Raw genomic sequence first — 22,820 nt, 5'->3', positions numbered from 1 at the left:
CTCCAACTACACGCAACTTCATTTAACGCAGAGTGAAGGCTTGTGAAATTTTCCCACTCAGCTCGCATTTTCCTTTTTTTTTCTTTGTCTGCGCACTTTATTTACTTGATGGAGGAATGTGTGCTTTTATTTATGGCACGTACTCAAGGCTTATTAATATCGAACATGGGTTTATCCCCATTTCACTGCACTCACAACAATTATATTGGATATGAGCTGTTTGAAGATATTTAATATTTACTGGCCATCATATCAATGGTGGTGGATAAAAGTGTAAACAGCCAAAGAGCTAAGGGATAGTAAGAGTTTTGTGGCATATTTTCAGGCTGACAACTATATTACGATCCAATTTAGGGGATGGTTTTAAAGTGGCGTATTCATATCGGCTGTATGATTTAGTGGCCCTGGTCTCCAACTGGATTGAGTGGCTTTTCTTATTAGATTTAGTATATGACAGATCGTAGTTATAAAAACTAATAAATAAGTCAATCATTTAAACCAAGAAGTTTGTTGTTCGAGGTTCGCTACATTTTATAACATATAAACAGTCGCCTGGTGCGCTTCGTCACTACGTAAACACTGTGATAAGCTATAAGATCAAGTTAATGGCAGATTTATTCAACTTTAGTTTGTTTTTATAGAACTCATCTGCTGTCATGTCATCTATAGAATTATTCCAGCATTTTAGGACAGCCAACTATTTGCATTTCAAAACTTTATAATTAGATTAAGTTTTGCGCCTTGTTGTTATCATTATTTGTCCATTTTACCCCACAGCCAGGCCTGAATGGATGATAAAACAGGACCTCAGTTGTCCACAAGTCTGGGGACTGCCACACACACTTAGCAATCAAACTAGACAAAAGTTTCTCGATTAAAATGAGCAACTTTTGTGAAATTCTCTTATCTAACAATTTCCGCTGCTTAGCTGAACCGAAATGAGCAGAGCACGCAACAAGAAAAGCGGGGAAAAACAAGAAACAAGCGAGGAAAACTCAGCTCATTAAACAATTGGCAGGCAGGCGGAATCGCTGTTGGCCATAAGGAATTAAGAGCTCCTTGGTTGCCATGGCCTTTCCTTTCCTCCCTTCCAATCGTCAAGTCCGCGCTCCATCGAACTCTGTGTGAGTGGAACCATGAGTGCATGTAAGCTTGTTTCCACAAAAGTTGGCCATTTAAATGTCCAGAAAAATAAGGGTGATGGAAAACGGGAAAAAGGGGGGAAATACCCAGTTGTAAGGTGTGCTGGGGCGAAAAGTTTTGAATTTATTGTGCCCACGACCGCAGCGCACCAATTCGATAATATAGAAAGGAATAAAAGGAAAGGATATTGGAGGATATCGTCGCAGTCCTGTCCAAGGACTCTTTACAGTAATCCCCTTGGTTTCGCCCCTTGGCTCTCGTTTCGTTTATTTGTTTCTGATATATTGTTGTCAAGTTGTTTAGTGGCTCAAGTCAGTTACTAGCACTTGAAATGAGCATTTGAAAACACGATTTCCCGAGACATGTCCAAAGCACATTAAATCCGAGACATTATGTCCAGCGGCTTAATGACGAGCAATAAATTCAAAGCACAGTAAATTTATATGGAGCACGTGAATACGCATTAAATATACAATTTGGTGTGTCGAAAAATGAGACGAAAATCTACCACTAATGGGTAATTTAATTTTATTTTCGGTCCTACGGCTGCATAACTTAAATGGAAGTCACCCAAAAGGCCCACAGCCTCCACAACGAAAAAATGATTATAATAATAACAGTTTTGTGTCTGGCAGCGTGTGAGCACTTTGCCCAGACTTTAATTGCTTTTATTACCCCGAAAATCGGTGCCCAGTCTTGTGAAATAATATAATAATAACCATTATGTGCTAAATTTGTTAGAAATTTATGCGCATTGAGCGCACACACAGCGGAAGTATTATTATTTAATTCAGCTTAGCGGAAATGCAAAATGATGTGTGCACTTTTTTTCAGCATTTCCGTTGGGAAATCAAATTGTGAGCCAATAGAAATTTACAAAATATGATAAATAATTGATGGACACGGCAATGCCGAAAATTCACTGCATTTGTATTCAAACATACATATTTCGTTTCCACTTAATAATGACTGAATAATTTGGACGCGCCTTTTTTTTGTTGTAATCTGAAAGGATGTAATTCAATTTGAATGGTGCGCGTACCTAGTTGAAAGATTACAATGGGCATATTCTATGCGTAATTTGAAATGTGATTACAATAATCCCTCAAAATTAACCATAAATGTAAATTTGATTCCTTGGGGACATTACCGGTTTTGTTTAATATAATTACATGCCATCAACAATCAACTGAACAGGTTGATTTCATAAAATGTGTGATCTTGCTGCCGATTGCATTCATAAAACCCAACAATGAAGCCATTTGAGCCAGCAATAAAAACAAGTTGAAATATAAAAATGCTCGGCAATAATTTCCATTCATAAAGTAAAGTGCAAGCAAACAAATGACACACATCAAAAGCCAGAGCCAGCCAAAGTCAAAATAACGTAAAAGAGCGTAGGAAACTGCGGCTAAATTAATATTTATGTTGTAGAAGCAGCACAGATTTAAGATTGTATGCTTTATGAACTGGCGGCCGGTCACAAAAAAACCAGATCCAGCCAAAAGCAGAAGGAAGTTCCCTTGAAATGGGGTCAAGACACACCGACGGAGTCGTAAATCTCGAGCACCGCAAAAATCAACAATAAAACTTTCGCTGCTAAAAACGTTGAATTCCCAAGATACAATTCCGTGCCATTGTCATAAAATAAAAGAGAGCTACAACTGAGTGGTGAAACAGCAATAGAAATGGAGCACGCAGTACAAGTTTGTAAAAATCTCGTCGCATGTAAATTGACAAGGACTTTTGGAAATAAAGAGGATGGGCATCGGCTATAAACTTGAAGTCTCTACAATTTACAATGGTGTAAACATATTCTCTAAAAATGTTATCCTATTTAAACTGGGATGCACTTACAATTATTTATGTTTGAAATACGCACTTGATTCGAAATGAATTTAAATTCTTGGTGAAGCAGACGCTTTTATTAACTTATGTTTGAAATAATATCAAAGGATACAGAAGGAATAAAAAAATTAAATATATATAATGTATAAATATGTAAAGTAAATTCTAATTCTTTGATGTTAACAGAAGAAAATCAGAAGTAGTATTCTAAAAGAAATGCACTGATCCCAATAAATACACTTTACCAAATGGGAACATTGAGCTGTCGCACTGGGAGTTTGCAGTCCAGTACGGAAATACATTGATTCTCGAGATCATGGCGAATATATCCGAATTTGCAGGCACATCCAAGCCGACACTTTTTAATGAAAACGCAGAAGGGCTCTTCGATGTAAGGATGCGAGCATTTTGGCTCAGTGCAGGGCATGCAGGATCGCTCCTCGTTTTCCCCGCAAGCTGAAGAATTCGAGGCACATAGTTTCTGTGATTCAGTTGTATACAGCTCTTGCACTCACCTACGTTCAATCAACGGGGAAGCTAAGGAACTACCCATCAGAATAAATAGCGAATAAAACTTCAAAGTTGTTTGGCGATTCAACATGGACGTTGTGTGAGATGAGAAATAAAACTAAGAGCACGCGTTCTAGATCATTAGGCAAAACAAACCGTTTTCATGGGACAATTAGCTACGGCATACAGATCATAAAAACTAATAGGTTTAAAAATATATATACAGAGAAAAGTATGAAAAGTACACGGCGTTTCATTTGCACTATTTCTGCCATTTCCTTTTAAAATTTAGTTTCCCGAATAAAATACAATTTAACAGCGAACCGTTTTAATTCTAACAAATTGGTTATTTTTATAAGCCAAACCATATTCTGGCAGCAATTATTTTCATGTAAGTACGCGCAAAAAGCCACATTCCGCTGCATTTAATGGTGTCATTGGTTAGCTAAAAATGCCGCGGGCATCCACTCCACTCCAATCCATTAAAATGGTCAACATCCACTCGGACGTACAAATATCCGCAGACAGATATAGAAAGTTACCCGCCAAAGGGCCATTCAAGCCGTCATTCGGGCCAGCAGAGGTAAACAGCCAACGCAAAAGCCCTTGTGCAGCGTTGATAAAGCTGAACTATGACCTATGCCTCGGACATTCGGATTTTCGGAAAACGGAAAAGGTAAAAAATATTACCCAAACTGGCCAACCGAATGATAAATGAGGGTAGGGTCCTGCATTTGATTATCATTCGAACAAATATGCAGCTGAAATTGCGGTGGCGGGTAAAATTTACAACGAAAATCGAGCAGATTGCGGGCATGGCAGGGTTTAAGGTATTGGCATCAGCCAGCAACCCCAATTCACCTGAGCTTGTGTGGGTTTAGGCCAAGTCACGCTATTAGCGAGCAATGTAAATATTTTATTGCCTGCTTTTGTGCGCTGCTCATTTGCTCCTGCCAATTGCCGACCGAGGGCACTTGTTTAACTTGCTCCAATGGTGGACAATGACCCAACCAGCGAGGCTTCTCGTCTTCGGCCCACAATTCAATTAAAGACTTAGCTGCACATCGTGGGAACGCCTATGGAATGAAAGTGGTCTGTCACTAAGTTGGCAGGCAATTCGGTTAAAAGCAGTCGGCCCTCACTGCTCGTCTATCTTTTGAAGAGCAAAAACCCATTGACAATTTGCATAAATAAACCATTTTACGTTATTCTTTTTTTCATTCCACCATTGACCCCTTTTCTGCGTTGCCTATCTATTTTTTTTTTCAAGGATTTTTTCTTCAGTAGAACGATTGAGCGGCAGCTAATATTTTTGCCCTTTTTTTTGTGGGCCAACAACGGCGAGTTGGAGGAACAATAATAGCTGCGGCAGCAGCAGGACACAGATTGCGATGATGGGGCCGCATGGGGCGTAGGAGCATTTTTAGTTTGGCCCTTTCGTAGACGATGATGTGATGTGAGATTGGGGCCCCGATGCTGCCATAACTCTCAAGAAGCCGTGGCGAATGAAATGAAATATGAAGGGGCTTGGATTGGCCATCAAGTGAACAGATCCTTTTCAGTAGTTCTCCGGGCTTGGGGTCCATAATCGCTGGGACTTAAAGATTTTCGGCTGAAAAAGGCAAATAAATTGATTCTCCTCGAGATGGAAGTACTCTCTTATCATGGTTTTTCATTTTCCACCTTCTTGATGTCTTCATGCCATTGTGACCACTTTTCCCCGATTTTGTGCACCATGATTGAGAAGTTGTTGGCTTTCGAATGTTTGCCATTTCATTTATCAAAGTGTCGTTTTGTCCGGGGTCCTCGAACTTGCCATTTCTGCGACCTGTCACGTATAACTATTTCTGATCTCAGACATTAAATCATTGACAGTTGCATGTGAAGGCAAGGAACTCCACCAGGAACCTACTTGAATTATGGTTGGGCCATTTATTATTTCCATTTTGCCTTTTTTTTAGTCCGTTTTGTTTCGCCTAAGACACCGAAACGTTGAAAGCTAATCTATTTTAAGTGGCTGTAAAGCATTCAAGGATGTGGAAATGCGTTTGTGTGAGTGTTTCTTTAATGAAATGTAGCATAATATTTTCATTTCGTCCCGAACATGTGTGTGGGGTGTGTGTGTGTGTGATAAGCGTGTAAATCCCTAAAAATAGCCAAAGACAAGCACAAATCCCACATGTATGTATATATAGTATAACGAGGATGCGGAGTGCGAGGAGCATTTTCTGGCGACCAGTGACCATAAATCCGAGTAAAATGTATTTTGACATTTTGCACGCAAAGCGTGTGGCAGAAACTAACTAAGCGTGTTCGGGATTCCCACAGTCCTACATGCCATACACGCCCGAAAACGAAAGGTCATTCCAATGATGACGAGAAAGGACATCAGGCCAGGATGGCTGGCTGGCTGGCTAGGATTTGCCATGAAGTGTTAACATGCGATAACAGCGGCAACGAATAAAACACAATGAAGCGCAACTGATGAGGATGCGGTGAATGGGCATTCGAATGGGGGACCTTGATGATGCCTAATGCGAAAGGAAAGACCCAGATCCCACCCGAGCGAACCCATTCCCGTTGCCAAACCCACACCCAATTCCCAAGCGAAACTGAAACACAGACCACAAACGAAATCAATCTTGGCCCAGGCCTCAGTTCGAAGGAAGTAAATGATGTGAAATGGCTTGAAACGAAGGATAAGGCCGAAATCAATGCCTGTATTTTTGTTTTTACACTTTTGTATCTCTCAGCCTTGAGTTATGAATTTCAAAATAGAAACTAGCAATCGAGGGAAATGATATATTACGATTACTCGATACCGAAGCGAGAACCTACATAACTATATTCTTTAACACTATAACATCCTAGAATATTAAACTTTGTAACTTAAAATAAAATGTTTTATCTCCCCATGACATGTGACGTTTTTTTCTCATAAAAAACCACATTTTAATTACCTTTTTTCCTGGAGCATAAAACAGTGACTTTATTTTGAAAAAAAAGAAGAAAAAATTGAGAAAAACAAAAAACAAGTTGAAGCGTTTTGAAGCTCCGAGCAGTAAACATTTTTTCACGCTCATAAACTCCACGGAAAATTGTTTGGTTTTCCTTGGCGTGGGAGAGGAGTGTGACATATAATGGAGGTGGATGGCTGGCAGGCTGGAAATGGAAAATGGGAAATGCGATGGGGAGCGTGGACGAAGACCAGGAGCAGTTTCCGTGGGCACCTTGGTCGCACTGTTACGGTCATAAAAATGTGCAAAGTATTTTGTATGGCGCTGCCTTCACCCACACACCGACCAATGCTAATAATAAGCGAGGGTATGAAAATGGTTTTAATGCATAGAGCAGGAAAACAAAAAAAAAAAGAAAATGTTTATAAAAACCATTTTCTTGTTAAGTGGACTTTTGGACTTTACATTACTTGCTGGCGCCGCTGTTCGTTACGGGGCAACTGTTTCACATTTGCTTTCATTGTACTCAAGTTGGCGCGTAAATTTAAATGAAAGACCATATTTTCCTGGTGGTTTTAGTGCTAAGCATTTCCGCGGACCCTGGCCATTTTTTACGTATTTCCGGGGATGCCAGGACATAAAGCTTTAAGCGGAAGTCCCTGAATCATACGTAACGCCCGGGCATTAAAGATCTGAGACTGACGGATGAGGCTAGCTGTCTGTCTGCGGTCTGGTATTGGAATTTGTATATATTAAATGGGAAGGGAATTCATTTAAGGCAAATAGGTTAAGCTGCGTGGAATAAAAAATTGCACGCAGCAATAGCTTGACATTCATGCGACCGCAATCTGTAATCAAATTCAGTTTCTGTTTTTTTTAATTGATTAATAATATTATTTTGCTGCTCTTCTGTCGCCAACAGGCTGGGCAAAAAGTGTTTTTTCAATGAAATTACTCATACGCCGAGTGTACAGCATATAATGCGGATATACGAACTTTTACTGCGCGTTCTGTTCTTTTCTGGCACTGTCATCTTTTTGCCACAAATTCAATTTTCGTATGGCATTTGTTTTGGCAGGACATGAAAAATGGTCAAATGTTTTCCTATAATGCGATTTTCTTAACGTTTTCTTTTATGTGTTTGTGAGTCGCTTGAAAAATGCTGATTGAAATGTCAAAAAAAAAAAAAGGAAAAGGAACAACATCGGTTTTGTCCTTTTTTCATCAGCATTTTTCCTTCCCAGTCCTTTGTTTGTACGCTCCTATTCTATTCTGGTTTCCGGTCCGTTTTGTTTCGCGTTTTCATCTGATTTGATTTGTCTTTCGGCCATTTGTTGGCCAGCACTGTTTTGTTGGCAAATTCTCGCACTTTAATCAAAAGAAAAAATAATGCTCTGGCTAATCTGCTAAGCGTTTTCTGCCCCCTGGGAATCGGGTTGTTATTATTGGAACGCTGTGAAACCCCGAAACTCACTTAACGAATTACTCATATGACAGGTTATTAGGGTAGTATTAGGTTGCCGGGAACCAAAGCCATGAAGTACTCTTTAGCCGGGTTGTCATAACCGGACAACAAAACGTAACTTAATTGGGTTTTTGTTTGTAATTGAAACTGAAAACTAAACTGCACATTGTCCGGCCATCAGCTGCACACAGTGTCCAATTTGAACTTAATTAAATTCGAAGCACTTTATATGCCACTATTTTCGGCAGTTGCCGGCGCAACACATACCATCCCGTCTGGCATCTCAAATCTCCACATCCCGGCAGTCGTGCTAGTGGTAGTGGTGGATCCGGGCACATGCCTGGCACGTTTGCTCCTTTTTGAATATGTGCACTAGCTGTGATACGTTCTCAGATCTCCGATGATGTCGTTGCACTCGGAGAATACTGGCGTCAGTAGATACAAATTACTACACCAGAAGATTGCTGCACTTGGTAGGCAGATAAGGGGGTATATGATCTATCACGTTTATTAAAATTTTTGTAAACTTTTTAATCTATTATTGCAACAGCGAATAATACTTACATAACTACTTATTTTATCACTTATACTTAGATTACCCATAAAAGGAAGTGATATATAGTATAAAACACTAAGAAAAATCCAAAATAATATAAATACTTTCTTCAGGATTCTATTTTAGATAGGTTGAAGAACTTTAATTATTCTGCGTGCACAGTTGCTTGTTGCCTGCGTTTCAAAATGTGATACAATATGCCACAACAATGAAGCGAGTCGTGCAGCAAGCCGTGCAACGAGGCGTATGAGTGTTGACTGCCGCCCAAGCAGGATAAGTTGTGGGCGGCGGGGTGGAGCTGAGCTGTTCGCTTGGCTTATTATGCTATTGCATGCAAGGCCGCACCAAATCATGACGAATGACAATCCATTGTCCCAGAAAGTAAAGCTCTTCACCGCTTTGAAACAAAAGTAATAGCAGTGAAAGCAGTACCTTGAAAGGAAATGAAAACTTTACTGCGAGTAATAAACCGTAGGGAAAACTACATCACTTGACTTTTTTTATGGCCAGATACTCTACTTTTGTGGGCGTGAGTGTTGGACAAATATTCACATGATTGCTTGCACAAAAATTTGCAAAACGTGCCATCGTCTACGGTTGTATTTGATGTTATTGTAGGGGTCTTGTTGGGTTTGGCTCAATTGTTTGCCCATTCATATACCACACAAAGAATATCTAGATTCTATAGACTGTGTCTTTTCCTGGCCATTATTTGACTTGCTCCCATTTCTCGTTTTGTTTATTTAGTTGCCCGATTCCGGACAAAAAGAGGGAAAGACAACACCCCTTTGTAGCCGTCCTACGGTCATAATGTGTTTATTCGTAGTGTTTACACAATAAATTTTACCTTTTTGGCTAACAAAAAGGGGTAACAGGTGACTGGATATTGCTCATGCGCGCCTTTGGCAAAAACGAATGCATAATAGCCTGCAAACATAAAATAAGTAAAATAAAAAGAACTTAAAATCGTATTTGCTTTGTTTCTGGTTGCAGAATTTATCCTTCACTTTTGGCCAAAACATGCTGGCAGGCAATTCGGAGGTGAGCTCTAATTCATTTCTATTCCGTTTTGGCTTGGCATTGCATGCAACTTTCGGTTTTTTGTATACATTTTTTTTGTGGCGCTGTTTCGACTTCATACTACCTTATCGCACTCAACAGGCAACAGCGAGGCGATAACCTCGAGTGGCTCGTAAATAATAGCAGGTGAGAACACAAATAACTCACATTCGCAATCAGTCAGTCCGACACCTACGACATGAACTGGGCTACCATAATAGTTGCAATTATCCTGCTGCTGCCAGCCAGCCAGCAAAGGTAACTCTTTAGTTTAAACAAATTACAATTACCTACAATAAATACGTTCGAAGCTTTATTAGATCCGAAAGTTTGGAGCTCAAGGTGCTGTCGTACAATCCCACATAAGATTTCTGGTTTTTCGTGCCAACTGGCAGACCCAAGGTGGTTACTCAGAATGTACAGAATGCATATTGGGCTGCTCGGACACAAGGAGGTGTTTGCTTCACAGATCTGTGGTTCTACTGTGCAACTGGCATCCAAATAAAGGAGTAAATATCTTAGCAACAAGTGAACGCAAACCATGTCTATTTGAATATTTGTTGCACCCAAACGTTCATTAAAACAAGAAAATAAATAATCTGCGTAACGTTTACACAAAAACCTTAATCATAACTGTGTGCTTTATCGGGAATGTTAACGTCCAAGTCGTAAAAATGTAAAACATAAGAAACCAAATTTTGCTTCCATTTATCTTAAAGAATCAGAAAAGCTCCAAAACATGTTACGACTTTTAGTAAGTTCTTCGACTATAAGGTACTTTTTACTCAGCTAATGGAAGTCAAAGGTAGATGCCTTATCAGCTACAAGTGCCTCCTAATGGACTTACTTTGACCATAATTCCATCACCCGGTGGAAAAATCAGCTACCATGAAAAAGTCTCCATAAGGTTTTGTAATTTGATATGGCCTTTAAAGTGAACGTGGCCAAAATGCATCAAAATTGGAAAAACTTTAAAACCGTAATTCAAAATTATAGAATAATTCGTTTGTCACCTAAGTATGTGTAGTTCATTAAAATAATTGCTAAATTGTTATTATATTAGAAAATAATAGCAAATTAAATAGAAATTACTCTTTAAATATTCGTACTTAAACCTAGTATTACACGTTTGCTTGAATTTATTACATGCAATCTGATAAAAACGATAGATTGCAGTTCATAATTTAAGTTTATTAGATAGCTCTTCTTGCTAGCACAAGTTATTTTTCGCTTTTTGTTCTCAGTTGTCTCTGCTCGCCCTCGTTTTATCACTTTTATTTTTTTTTTCATATTTTCTATGGACATGTTAAAGTATTCCTAAGAGGAAAATTGAAGTTGCAGTTGGAATTATTATTATTATTATGTTTACTTTGGCTGTGCTTGGACAAGAACCGAACGAAATCAGCAGAAGCAGACATTTTATTGCATCGCCGTGGGGCAGAGACTGAAATATAGTCCTTTTTGGCGAGGCGAACTGTGATTCTGTGTATATTTGCTTGTACACTGTTTCCCAGTGGCCAAGCCAGTGTGCACTTATTTTTTTATTATTACTTTTTTGCTGCATCACGCAGAGGAAATGAAATATCAAATAATTTATGAATCAAGGCGATTCCAGATTGCCACAGATATGAGAACTGGGAGAGCCAAAGGAAGCCGCATCAAAGCAATGCCATTGCAATGCGCAGTCAAATTTATGATAAATATCCTTGCTAGCTACATGGAACGCAAAACTACGAGTATATATGTATGAAACAGGAAGTCAAAAGTGGAAGTCAGTTTGATTGCTCATCCTCTCCCTGCGCGCGTTGGCATTGTTTGGTTTTGCAGAGACTGACGAAAACTTTTGCAAACGAAGCATGAAGTGCGTGGAAAATGAGTCATTTGTTGTAGTTGCTGTCAGTGTTGCTTTCGCACAAAAAAGCAAGTCAAAAGTGAAGACAAGTTTCCGACAATCCCCGAAATCCAGCTAAGAGTTGAGCCAAAGAAAACTAAGAAGTTGGCGAGGATTCTCTGAAATTTTAAGACTTGAGCATTCTGTTGCATGTTATGTTTAAATTCATCACTTGTCTCCCCGTATATTAAGCGTAAATTATGCGGACTCCTAAAAGTGTGCTACGCTTTTCGACATCACGCATACGCCATGTTAGCCAAATGCAAGAAGGGTGCAGCTTGATAACAGTGCACTGCAAACGACACCATTTTCATATAATTAAGTTGATGAATATGTTTTCCATACACATAAAACATTCGGTAGCAAATATTTCCCTAACTAATTGACTCGATCATAGGCATCGGCATTGGAAAAGTTTTTCCCACAAACTTGTCATTAAAACGACCTGGAATTTTCCAGAAACCTGTCGCAAAGTTTTCCAGCACCACCAGAGCCAGAAAAACTGAACTTATTCCAAACTAATCAAATTGTCATTCTGGTTTAAAAAACTTCGTCCAACAGGGAAAACCAACTGCCAACTAAATGTCTGCAAATCAAAACGTATTTTATCGGCAAAAAATCAAATATATCTTGGGGCCATTCGTACTAAAATAATCTCAGTTTTAACCTTCTTTTTGTTTGCCAATATCGAAAGCAAATTGATATCGTTGCCATGCGGGTGAACAATTTTTACTGGCCAACATTTTCAATTTATTTCGACAGTTTTTTCGTGAACCAAATGACTTTCTGCATATTAAAACAGCTCGTTTAAACGTGTTTTACCAGCAATCAATAGCTGTGATTTTTTGTTTTTATTTCACATTTTAATTCTGACCACATATCATACAACTTCATTTGCCTAAGCTTCGAGCCAGACATTTGCACTGATATTGGTTTTGCCTTGAATGCATGCGAAAGATTGTGAATGCGGTATTTTACGTCGGTATCGTGTTTAGACAACTTGCCTCATAAATATTTATGAGTATTATGATGCAAAAATGCTGCAACATAATCAAAATGCTGAACGAAACGAACGAAAATGTGGGGAGGACAAAGAAAACGAACGAAAATAATAAAACAACCGAGACGCAAAGCTCAGTGCAATCAAATCAGCCAAGACGGGGTGGCAAAACCGCCGGAGGTCGAACAGTAGCACAAACAGCCATTCGCATCTGCGCCAGGAGTGTGAAAATTATACACCGGCGACAATAAAAGACAGCGAGAACATCCACTCCCAGCATCCGCACCACTGAGTGCAATGTCATAAAGGCTTCCATGTCTCGCATTTCCTCCTTGGTCCAATCGAACGGTCGGGTGAGCGGCGGGTCCAGGTAAACAGGAGCAGGACCTGCGGGTCGGGTGACAAATATGCAAAATATACAAAAATTACGACGAGCGGGGTATTACTTGTGCATTGATGCAGGGAAATTGGATTTTTTTGAATAACAATTTTTGGGAAATCAGTAAGCGAAATTTGAACCATTCAAGTTTAAATTCTACTTCTTTTCAGGGATTCTTTGGAAAAACCAAGGACTTTTGCGAGGAAATTCTTCTATTTGAGTGCGGTACTTTAGTGCGATTGCTTGCTGAAGGTAACGAATAAAAGACAAACTGAAACTCTTCACGAAGGATAACAAATTTGTATACCCGGTACTCGTAGCAGAGAACTGCAAGGGTGGCATTTTTTAACACTCGACTCACACCCTACAATTTTGTGTGCGGGTGCTACCTGCCACGCACATCGCGGGTACTTAAAAACACACAGTATAAATCTGAACATGCAGACAAGACACCCCGTTGTGCGCGCACCCGAATCAATACGGTGCCCTGCGTCGCGGGTGCCGATCATACTCGGCACCCATAACGGAGGGTAGAGAAGACAAACAGTCAGAAAAAGACAAATGCCTAAAAAGGGATGAGTGACAAAAACACTTGTGGGCTTCCCGTTAAACACATGGGTGTTTCCAAAAATACTCGGGTGTTTCTAAAAATACTCGGGTGGTCTTGTAGATAGTCGAGTCACAGACAAGATGCGTAACTCCATACGTTTACACACTATTCTTTCGGCGTGGCTCTAGACTTTGTCGAATACTTTGTAAAATATGCCCTTCATCTTATTATTATATATTATTATAATTATATATATTATATTATATATTATTAATATATATATATATATGTAATTTAATTATTATATTATATATATATATATATATATTATATTATATATTATTATATATTATATACGTTATTATTATTTAAATATAGATTATAGTAAAAATAATAGTACATAATGTCACAAAATTCATTTCAAAAATGACTTTATATAAGAATATTTGTAATTAGAGTATTCAGCTAGCGACGTGTGAAAAATTAATAAGGGAATGATTCGAAACGGGTGGCACCCATTGAGTACATCAAAGAGCAAAGACATGAGCACGAAATTTTTCTTGGGTATTCCCTTTTACCCTTCATTTCTTATACCCGTCGCGCTTCCACCCATACAAATTTTAGGCGTACAAAAAATGACCTGCGGCCGATCGTTGACTGTGCGTCCACTCACCCAAACGGCTCTTGCGCAGCAGGCCTCGGGTGGTTTTTTTACTCGTAACAAAAACACCACGTTGGTAAAACACTCGAATATTTTGTATTGCCGCAAGTAGGGTGTCAAAAAAGACGGGGTGCCTAGAGACCGAGTGTTTATCGGGTGGACGTAGAGTGCCAGTGGCGGGCTGCAGTTCTCTGACTCGTAGAGTTTATGTGTATACTGGACTATCTGGTCAGACTGAACAAGCATTCCATTATTTTAGATTTCTATATAGAAAGTTAAGAAAATGAAAAACGCAGCGCTCTCTTTTTCTGCAACTAAAAGGCAATTAAAAACTAAATTTCTCTCAAAGCATAACTATAGTGTCATTTCTACAAAATTAAATAAAATATTTATAAATAAAGCAAAATATTCCATTTCGTTATTCAGGCTTTTTCAGTTTAATTGCAGCTACGCTTAATAGTTTATTTTTGAAATTTTTCAAATATTTCCACAAAAAGTGGCCTTTAATTCGTTTTTAAATTAAAGACACTTGGACCACAAAAACGTAGCGAAATTAAAATTTTATCTCTGGCGCAAATAAATCGCTCAACAATGCATTCCGTCTCGGCACCTTTATTTTCAATTTCCAACTATAAATAGCCGCAAAATGCTGGACAATTCCCATACACGTGTGTATGGGTGTGCAACGTGGCACGGAAAGATGGTCCTTACGGATATTTATTCCATTACCGAGGAAGTGACTTTTGTTTTCTGGTGGTCGTGGTGGTGCTGGTGGTGTTGCACAGCAGTGGCTGTCTTCGCTTTCAACAATGAGCTATTGCCCTGTGCCCGGCAGTGAAAGGATGAGGATGTGTGGCTCCTTTTCGGGTCTCCGTTTCTGGTTACCATTCATTTCACATACGGAAATTTACGATTTACACGTATGCCAAATGCAATGGCAACTGCAAATGGGAATTGGGAGCAGCAGGATTGGGAGAACACGGCTGTCGCTGCTCTCGGCGATAATGGTCTGCCAGGATGCGACTGTTTTCCTTGTTGTTTCGAGGGTGGCTCTGGTCTGCTGGATGCCGTGCAAGATGCAATCGATGGCAAATAGCGTGGAATGCAGTGGTACTCTCAAGTATATGCAGCACATATGCAGACGTGCTGAGAGCCCGAACAATTATTGCCCAGGCTGACAACAATAAGGGAGATGGCATTGAAATTCCATTTCATTGTTGTGCAGCAGCAAGTTCCCCATCATTTCCATTCCCGTTCCCATTCCCGATCATCAGTTTGTTTACACAATCAGCTGTGTTTGCATGGCCAATGCGTTTCCCTTGTTCTTCTCTTCAAAAGGATGAAGCCAGGGTAACTCTTTTGCCTTGGCTGCAGATTTTTGATTTATCGCAACGCACGTTGCAGGATTCAAATCGGGGTGGCTGTGCTCTGCTGCTGTTTCATGCAAATTTCTATTCTGTTTTCCTGGTTTTTTCTTCGCACAAGCAAAACAGCCACAAATTTTCGGTACTATGCTGGAGAACGACGTAAACCAGCAATTAGACGGGGGAAAGGGGATACTGTTCAATTTAAACCAAACTGAGGCAATTCAGGCAGGAAATTGAAGAAGTTTAAAACAGTTAGTAGACAATCTTTGCAGAACATTTTAAAATCAGCATTATCCTTTGATTGACGATTTTGGGAAGTAATCAGAATAAGGCATTCTCTCTCTCTTGCTTGTAGTTAATTCAAAACCGAACCGAACATTACCGCAGGATGCTTCAAGACCAATGTCCTTGGGCTTTTTACTCCGACTCACATACCACCCACCTGCCAATGCCTGGCTGTCATTAACAATCCGAAAGGTCTATTTACCATTTAAGTTCAAAATGGCCAGCAAGGAGAAAGCAATGCCCTGCAAAGTGCAAAAGTAGACGGAGAAATGAGAGAGAAGAGCAAACACAACACACTCGGGATCGCCAGGAAGACATGCAAATTTTTGCTGCTTTTGTCTACTTGTCTGGGGGATATGTTGTGCCCTCCGGACTCCTTGCAGCCATGTGGGTGTGTGGACAGGTTCTACCGTATTCTTTTTTCCCCCAAAGCTGTTTCTTGCTTTTTTGGCCGATGCCATCAGGTGGACCCTTGGCTGGTGGCTCGTTTGCTGATGCGTATCATGATTGCGGCACTTGTAAACAAACAGCACTGGGGAACTTGGGCCACCGGGACAGTACAGTGACAGCTGATGGACCGCAGAATCAATATGCATTTGAATATGCTGCTGGCTCAGCGAAGCTGCTGGCTCATGTACCATGGATGCTCATGTCCCTCCAACTCATGGCATGTGGAGTCCGCCAAACAGACAAACACACAACTTTTCACGCACGTGACCCCACGTCTCAGTTCTCGAAATTTATTTCGTCCCCGTGCACGGCCAGGGAATTTCACATTTGGGAGCCATTTTGAATAAGAAAGTAAACGATATACATTCGTGGCGGGAAAGAGTATCGCAGGTTGATCAGATCGTCAACGAAATAGGAACTATTACTCTTAAAAAAAATGATAGGTTGGTTATGATGTTGGGTTATTTTAAAAACGTTTTGACCAAAATATTTATATATTTATTAATCAATAGAAGAACCTAGTTTACAGCAGATAAGTTTAGTTCTTAGAAGTAATCAAGGCTTACACATGAAATAAAAGATGGATAGCATATACAAAAGTCGTTGCTGGATGGTGGAGTGCAGAGGACGCTGGCCAACAGCATTTGCATAAGAAGTGACTGATGGCAGTCCGATGGGAGACAGGTGGGAGAATATGTACATATATCAAAAGGCAAACTTAATTATACCAGCTGCTGGCGAAAAACGAGGGGAAAAAATATAAATCCCAATACTGCATGAGCAACATCAGCAAATCCCAAATCCAATAAATAAGAACAGATGGGGAAATGCTTTCGCCAGGACACGGCATGTGTGAAGAAGCCAATGAAAAGTCATAATAATAAGCCTGGGGAATTGCGAACAAGAGCAACAAATTAAGTGAAGCCCGCGGAGCTTAGACTTCAGTGTGAATAAATGTAATTACAATGTGGAGTCACTGTTTTGTGAATGGGAAATGAGTGGTGAGTGTTGACACCTATATATCAGGCCACATGATTAACTAACGTTGAGAAATAATGACTTTGCCTAACAGTGAATAAGATAAGTTACACAAATAAGTCTATTCAAGTAACTGAAATTCATTAGCGTAGAAATGGGATTCAATTACCGAGACACAAGTAAGCGTAATCACGTAATTAAAACCATTTACATATGTAATGCAATGCGATGTATGTATGTTCATTTACTGGAGTTCTAAAAATTATTTATTTTGCTAATTGAAGGCAAATGTTTTTAGCAAGTTTGGTAACTAATCTTTTTACTCAAGAGACTTCAAGCTATTAGTGGTAACCAAAGAAGTTTATATAAAGCCGCCCTAGACATGCAATATTAAACGCTAGGCTAGAGGAAAAGATTTATATTAAAGCTAGCTAGACCTATCTAACAAATTGCTTTGCGACGAACGAAACTAATTAAAATCGTAAACTTCACCTGGATTCGCAGGACTATGGGCCAACTATTCTTATACAAAATCGCTGCCATGCCAACCGACGAACGAAACGACAACAGCCCAACTTTCCCTTGATGGGTGGGCGTGGCCAATTTGAAGCCAAGTTTCTCATACAAAAGTTCCGGGCTGCAATAATGCCAAAAACAAATGAGAAACAGCTACAGCAAACGAAACCAAACCCAAAAACCCCAAAAACCAAAACCAGTGCGAAACTATGTAAAGTTTTTAATCATGATGCCTCTTTTTCAAAATCAAAATCAAGCAGCGGCTGTAGTTGTGGAAAAAACCAACTCGCGACAAGCCAATGAAAATTTACCACAAGGCGGCTTACACGTCGTATGCGTAACATTGCCGCACGCCCGCAAACGGAAAAGCGATTTATCCAAAGACCATTTTGGGTTTATTAAAATTTCATTTTCCACAGAGGCAACTGGCGCGGCCAAAAGTTTGTTCTGCATATTTTCTCTCCATTTTGGCAGTGTGCATTTTTCCTTTTTTAGGCTTCGAAAATTGGTTTTTCCGTCTAGCCTCCGCTAGAGTGTAAGTGTTGTAGTTTTTGGGGCTATTTTTTATTATTTGGCGCTGGGAAACTTTTGGACCAAACTAAAGGTACTTCAAATTTTGCCGTTATGTCCTCGAAAAAAGTTTTGGGCGCTTTTGAATATCAGCGCCTGCGGTTGAATGAAGCCTTTTGCCCCAGCACACACTAAATTCCAGTAACAATAAATGGGTAGCGAACTATATTCTTTTAATTCAACAGCCAAGCAAATTTATGCCGGAAAAGCGAAAAAATAGTTTTCTCATTGTTCAGAAACTTGTTGAGAAGCACAATTTGAATTGCATTATATATTGACTTAAACTGGATAGAGAATCTCAAGGAAATTAATAAATATGGTAATAAAATGTGCAAGAGTTTGAAGAAAGGAAAAAGACTAGTTTGGAAAACTTTGCAGTTGCCGAAAAGGTAAAGGAAAATGATATTACTTTTTTTTGTGTCAAACGAAGCGAAAAATTTCAGGGACTATTAAAATTTCCAATTGAGCTCAGTGAAGGTGAAATGGCTGCCATTGTGATCAATATAGCCTTAGTTTTTGCGGTGAATTGATATGCGTAATCTGCCTTTTCTTGCTTGGCCAATTTGTACTTTATTCCATTCTTTATGGGCAAGCAAATTCAATTAAATTATCCTTTGCACATAGCTGAGGTGATTTCTTTGGGGCCCTTCCAGAAGTCTGTGCGTATTGTCAAAGAGCAAGGAATTTGCTGCCAAGCCAGTCGAGTGTACATGTGTGCGAATCGCAACAACAAGTAACAAAAACAGAGTCATATCAAATAATGCACATTTCCGCTTCCGCTGCGAGAATGTTGAGTGTCGAGAGGCAGCAAGGATATGCCTTTGTCATAAGTAGTGGCTCACTCAATATTGGCTCTGCCCACTTTTCGTCTTCTCGCAAGTGTTTCGAAATAAACAACTACAGTGTAAATTGCCGACGGCAACGGCTTTTGACTTGGCTTGCGACTATATATGTGGGTGTATCATCGCTGAGCTCTGCCATTTTCTTCATCAAGACAAACAGTGTATCCTTGGAAGACATTAAGAAATCAACTTTAGACGCCAACGCGCGCCTTTTGTTATGGCCACACCGAATGCTACAGCTACAGTCTGTGTGTTTTTGCACTTTGTTTGCTGTTTTAGTCTTTGTCCTTGGCGGGCTTTCCATCCTCCCACCCAGCGTTGTTATTGTAAATTTTCCCCGACGAAAGGGACGAAAATCTACAACATAAACATAAAGTTATTATATAAATATGAAGTTACCAAAGGCAAAAAAGTGGCGTGGGTGAAAATCGGCTAAACGGGAGGGAAAACTTTTCCGCCTTGAAGGGAAGCGAACTTTCCTTCCCATTTCTTCGGTTTGGGATGCTATTTTTTTTTCGTCCCGATTCTGTGGGTTCTTGGTTTCTTCGGTTTTGGCCTGTCATGATGCAGAGGCTTTTGAATTATGCGGCAGATTAAGTTCCAAGTGCATGCCTTCTGAGTTTATTTAGTCCCGGCGAAACCAAAGAAATCCTTCGTCAAAATGATGAATGATTATGAAATTTTTGAATTGTGTTGAAGGGTTCATCATTAAGAAATAAATGGCAAATAAATCGCATCGGAATTACCTACTGGATTACTGGCTTGAGTGTTAACCCAATTAAATGCTCTGACTGTTCGCTGAATCTCATTTGTGCAGCTCTTTTTTTGCACAAAAACCGAACAACAATTTCATTTTTTATCGACCGACAGCTTTAGAGGGAAAAAAACCACGTCTTTTTCCCTTAACAAAACACTACAAAGTATTCAATTTAAACAAACCAATTTGACAATGCAGGAAAGAGGCAGACAGTAATACCAGCAGCAACACCAGAAACAATAGCGCCACCGACGCAGAACAGATATGTGTACTGTACTATATCGCATAGTTTCGGATAAAATCCATGCATATGCGATTGCGGACAGGGACCGCCAAAAGGGGTGAAGTGTGGAGCGGCTGTAAACGCGACCGCAGAATAAACAAGAACAGAAGCTGCAACAAAAACGCCGACAGTGAGAGACAAAAGCAGGGCAGGCTAAAGCCATTACTCATACGTCATGTGGCACCGGCAAAAGGGAATTTACTCGCACAAATACAAAATTCATAAAAAGCAACTAAAGCGCCAGGGCGCAAAAACAACACACGCACACACACACACACATATGTACGTATGTTGGATTGGCAAGTGGATCAGAGAAGGAGTAAAATCCACATTCGCATTCCCATCCAGCAATTCCCCCCGGAGGCATTTCGGTATCGTGCAGTTTTCCCCATGCGTTTTCTGGTTTTCCATGGCTTGGCATTATTTCTATTCCCCAATTACCCTTTGCCAGGACAACTTCTTGATTTTTGCACCCCTTTCAGCTCCTCCATGTTTTCGGGGCTATGCTTGGCGTCTGGGTTGCGTTTAACCACAAATTAAATTATCTGACAATTTACAACTGCGTGCAGCACCAAACCATGCCACAACGCATCGCTCTTTCCCCCAGGGAGTGGATAACTAACCCACAAATGATACCCTTCAATTCCAAACGCTTAGAGCTCTTGTGGCACAACATTTTTGTAAGCATTGGGAATTGAGGCACGAACTAGATTTGTTTACTAAGGGCACTGGATCGAATGCATACCTGCAAAGAAAAATAAAATAGATAGCCAATATTAAAGGAATGTCAAATATTTCATGAATTTAATTAAATTTTCATAAAATAGAACTATTCATATTAAAATAAATCGGAATTGCTAATTTTAATTTTTTTACGATAAATCCCAAATTTGATTGGCTTTCTGAAACTAATACTTGCACGCTTCATATATCTAAAATGCATTTTAAATGTTTTTTTATTTCCAATAAAAAATAAAAATTTTCATGCTTTTAAATTTATTAAGTACATAATTATCGCATGAAAAATTCACATTTAATTTAATTAATTTAACATACCCTCCAAATATCAAATATTAAATATGTGCAGATATATGTCAATAAATTCTGTATATAACCATAATATCCCCTAGACACATAGAGCCACCAAAAAAAGCTATATAAGGTGTACACAAACCACAAGTGATCAATCAAGATTCCACATAGATATGTCAGCCAATTCCCTACAAAAAATCGGAAATGGAATGCACAAAAGGTAATTTTGAACATCATTTTAGTCATTTCCAGCACGTAGCTGACTAGCAAAATCAGGAGTCTAAATAAATAAAATATTTATATACGTAGGGGCATTTTGGCCCCTCTTTCCAGCACCCAGCATAAAACGTCAGCCAGAACTGACAAGGACGTCTCCTAAATGATTCCTTCCTGGTTATGTCAACAGGGATTCACCGGCCTCCCTAATTGCCAAGTATTCATCACACGTGCGTCCATGCGACTAAACGTGACAGATGGTGAACCATTTATGTTGTGTATAGGGAGTTTAATAGAAACAGGGAAAAATATATATGATCGATTTTGGTAAACTTATGAGATTCGCTTTAAAATGTCCACCGAAAAGATTACAATTCTCCCTATTCGGGCAAGAAATCGTAATGCGTTTTTCTTGTTCAATCTGGGGTAAGACTTAGGACAAAAAGGAAAAATGAAATGAAAACTGGTGGCTAGCAAAGTGGAAAGATTTTGGCCCAGTTGCCTGCCAGAAAAGCAAAATGCAGCGAATGTGGCGATAGGAAGCTTCAGGAGAAGATTGCTCCTGCTCGCATTTAGATAGCTTGGCAAGTATCCTAACGCAAACGTTGAATTATGGGCAACGACTTGCATTTCGTTCCTTACTTGCTGCCCGGGATATCTGTGCGTTTGCTAATGCATTTAATATTTTATAGGTAAAACATTCTAAGACCTTCGAACGATTTATCCCAAAAAGTAGGCAATATATTTGAAATTATCCGATGAGCAGCTGGCCAAATGCATTCCTTTAAGGATGTCGGGAATATATATCGGCAGCATGCTTGACTTGGGATAATCTGCCTCATGGGAGCAGGCACTCGACCCATTTGAATCCGAGTAAGCGGCTTATCCGGAAAACACCAAATGGGATGATGTACAGCCAAGTGGAGCTCATAAACTTTGCGGGCGTCGCACCAAATCCATTTGCAACCTTGTTTACGCTGCGTATGGGTAACAAATCAACGGAGCGAGGAACACGGAGCAGTACAGAGTGCAACCGCAAGCAAAATGCCTGATTGGCAACATAAATCAGAGAGGACAGGCAGCTCCACAGCCGCAGCCGCAGCCACAACACCTGCCCCGCCCCTTTTTCGTTCCGCCCCAATCCCCACCGCTTGAAAGCCCGACAGTTGGGATGGCCGCAAAATAGTACTCCCCCCGAAAAAAACAGCAGCAAAGGATGGGCAGGCATCGCATACCAAAGCATGGAATACCCTCCCAGACACACGATACGGTGCTGTGGTTTATGTCAAACCAAAAAGTATGTAAGAAACATTTAAAAACATGAGTTTGTTGGAGTTTTCCAGGAAAAAATACACGTATGTAAATATTTTACCAATAATTCCTACAGAGACTAAATAAATAACTATTATTTATATTAATTATTCTTAGTCTGTAAGAAAATGAAACTTAAAATTAGGGAAAACTTTCAAATTTAAGCTTAACACATATTTTCTAATGGATTATGG

General features: G+C 39.7%; 2 protein-coding genes across 2 annotated transcripts in view; one reads left to right on the top strand and one right to left on the bottom strand.

Annotated features, from left to right (window-relative positions):
- LOC6619013 (heparan-sulfate 6-O-sulfotransferase 2) overlaps positions 1 to 22,820 on the bottom strand; it is a 78,787-nt gene that overhangs the window by 9,154 nt on the left and 46,813 nt on the right. The window lies entirely within an intron of this gene.
- LOC6619111 lies at positions 9,647 to 10,165 on the top strand. The gene is given in 2 exon segments (XM_032720638.1): positions 9,647 to 9,796; positions 9,859 to 10,165. Coding segments are annotated over 2 exon segments (252 nt in total). The 5' UTR covers positions 9,647 to 9,737; the 3' UTR covers positions 10,052 to 10,165.

The sequence above is a fragment of the Drosophila sechellia genome, chromosome 3R, assembly GCF_004382195.2.
Source record: "Drosophila sechellia strain sech25 chromosome 3R, ASM438219v1, whole genome shotgun sequence".
Lineage (NCBI taxonomy): Eukaryota > Metazoa > Arthropoda > Insecta > Diptera > Drosophilidae > Drosophila > Drosophila sechellia.
Note: the sequence above shows the minus strand (reverse complement) of the source record. Positions and strands in the feature narration are given on the sequence as shown.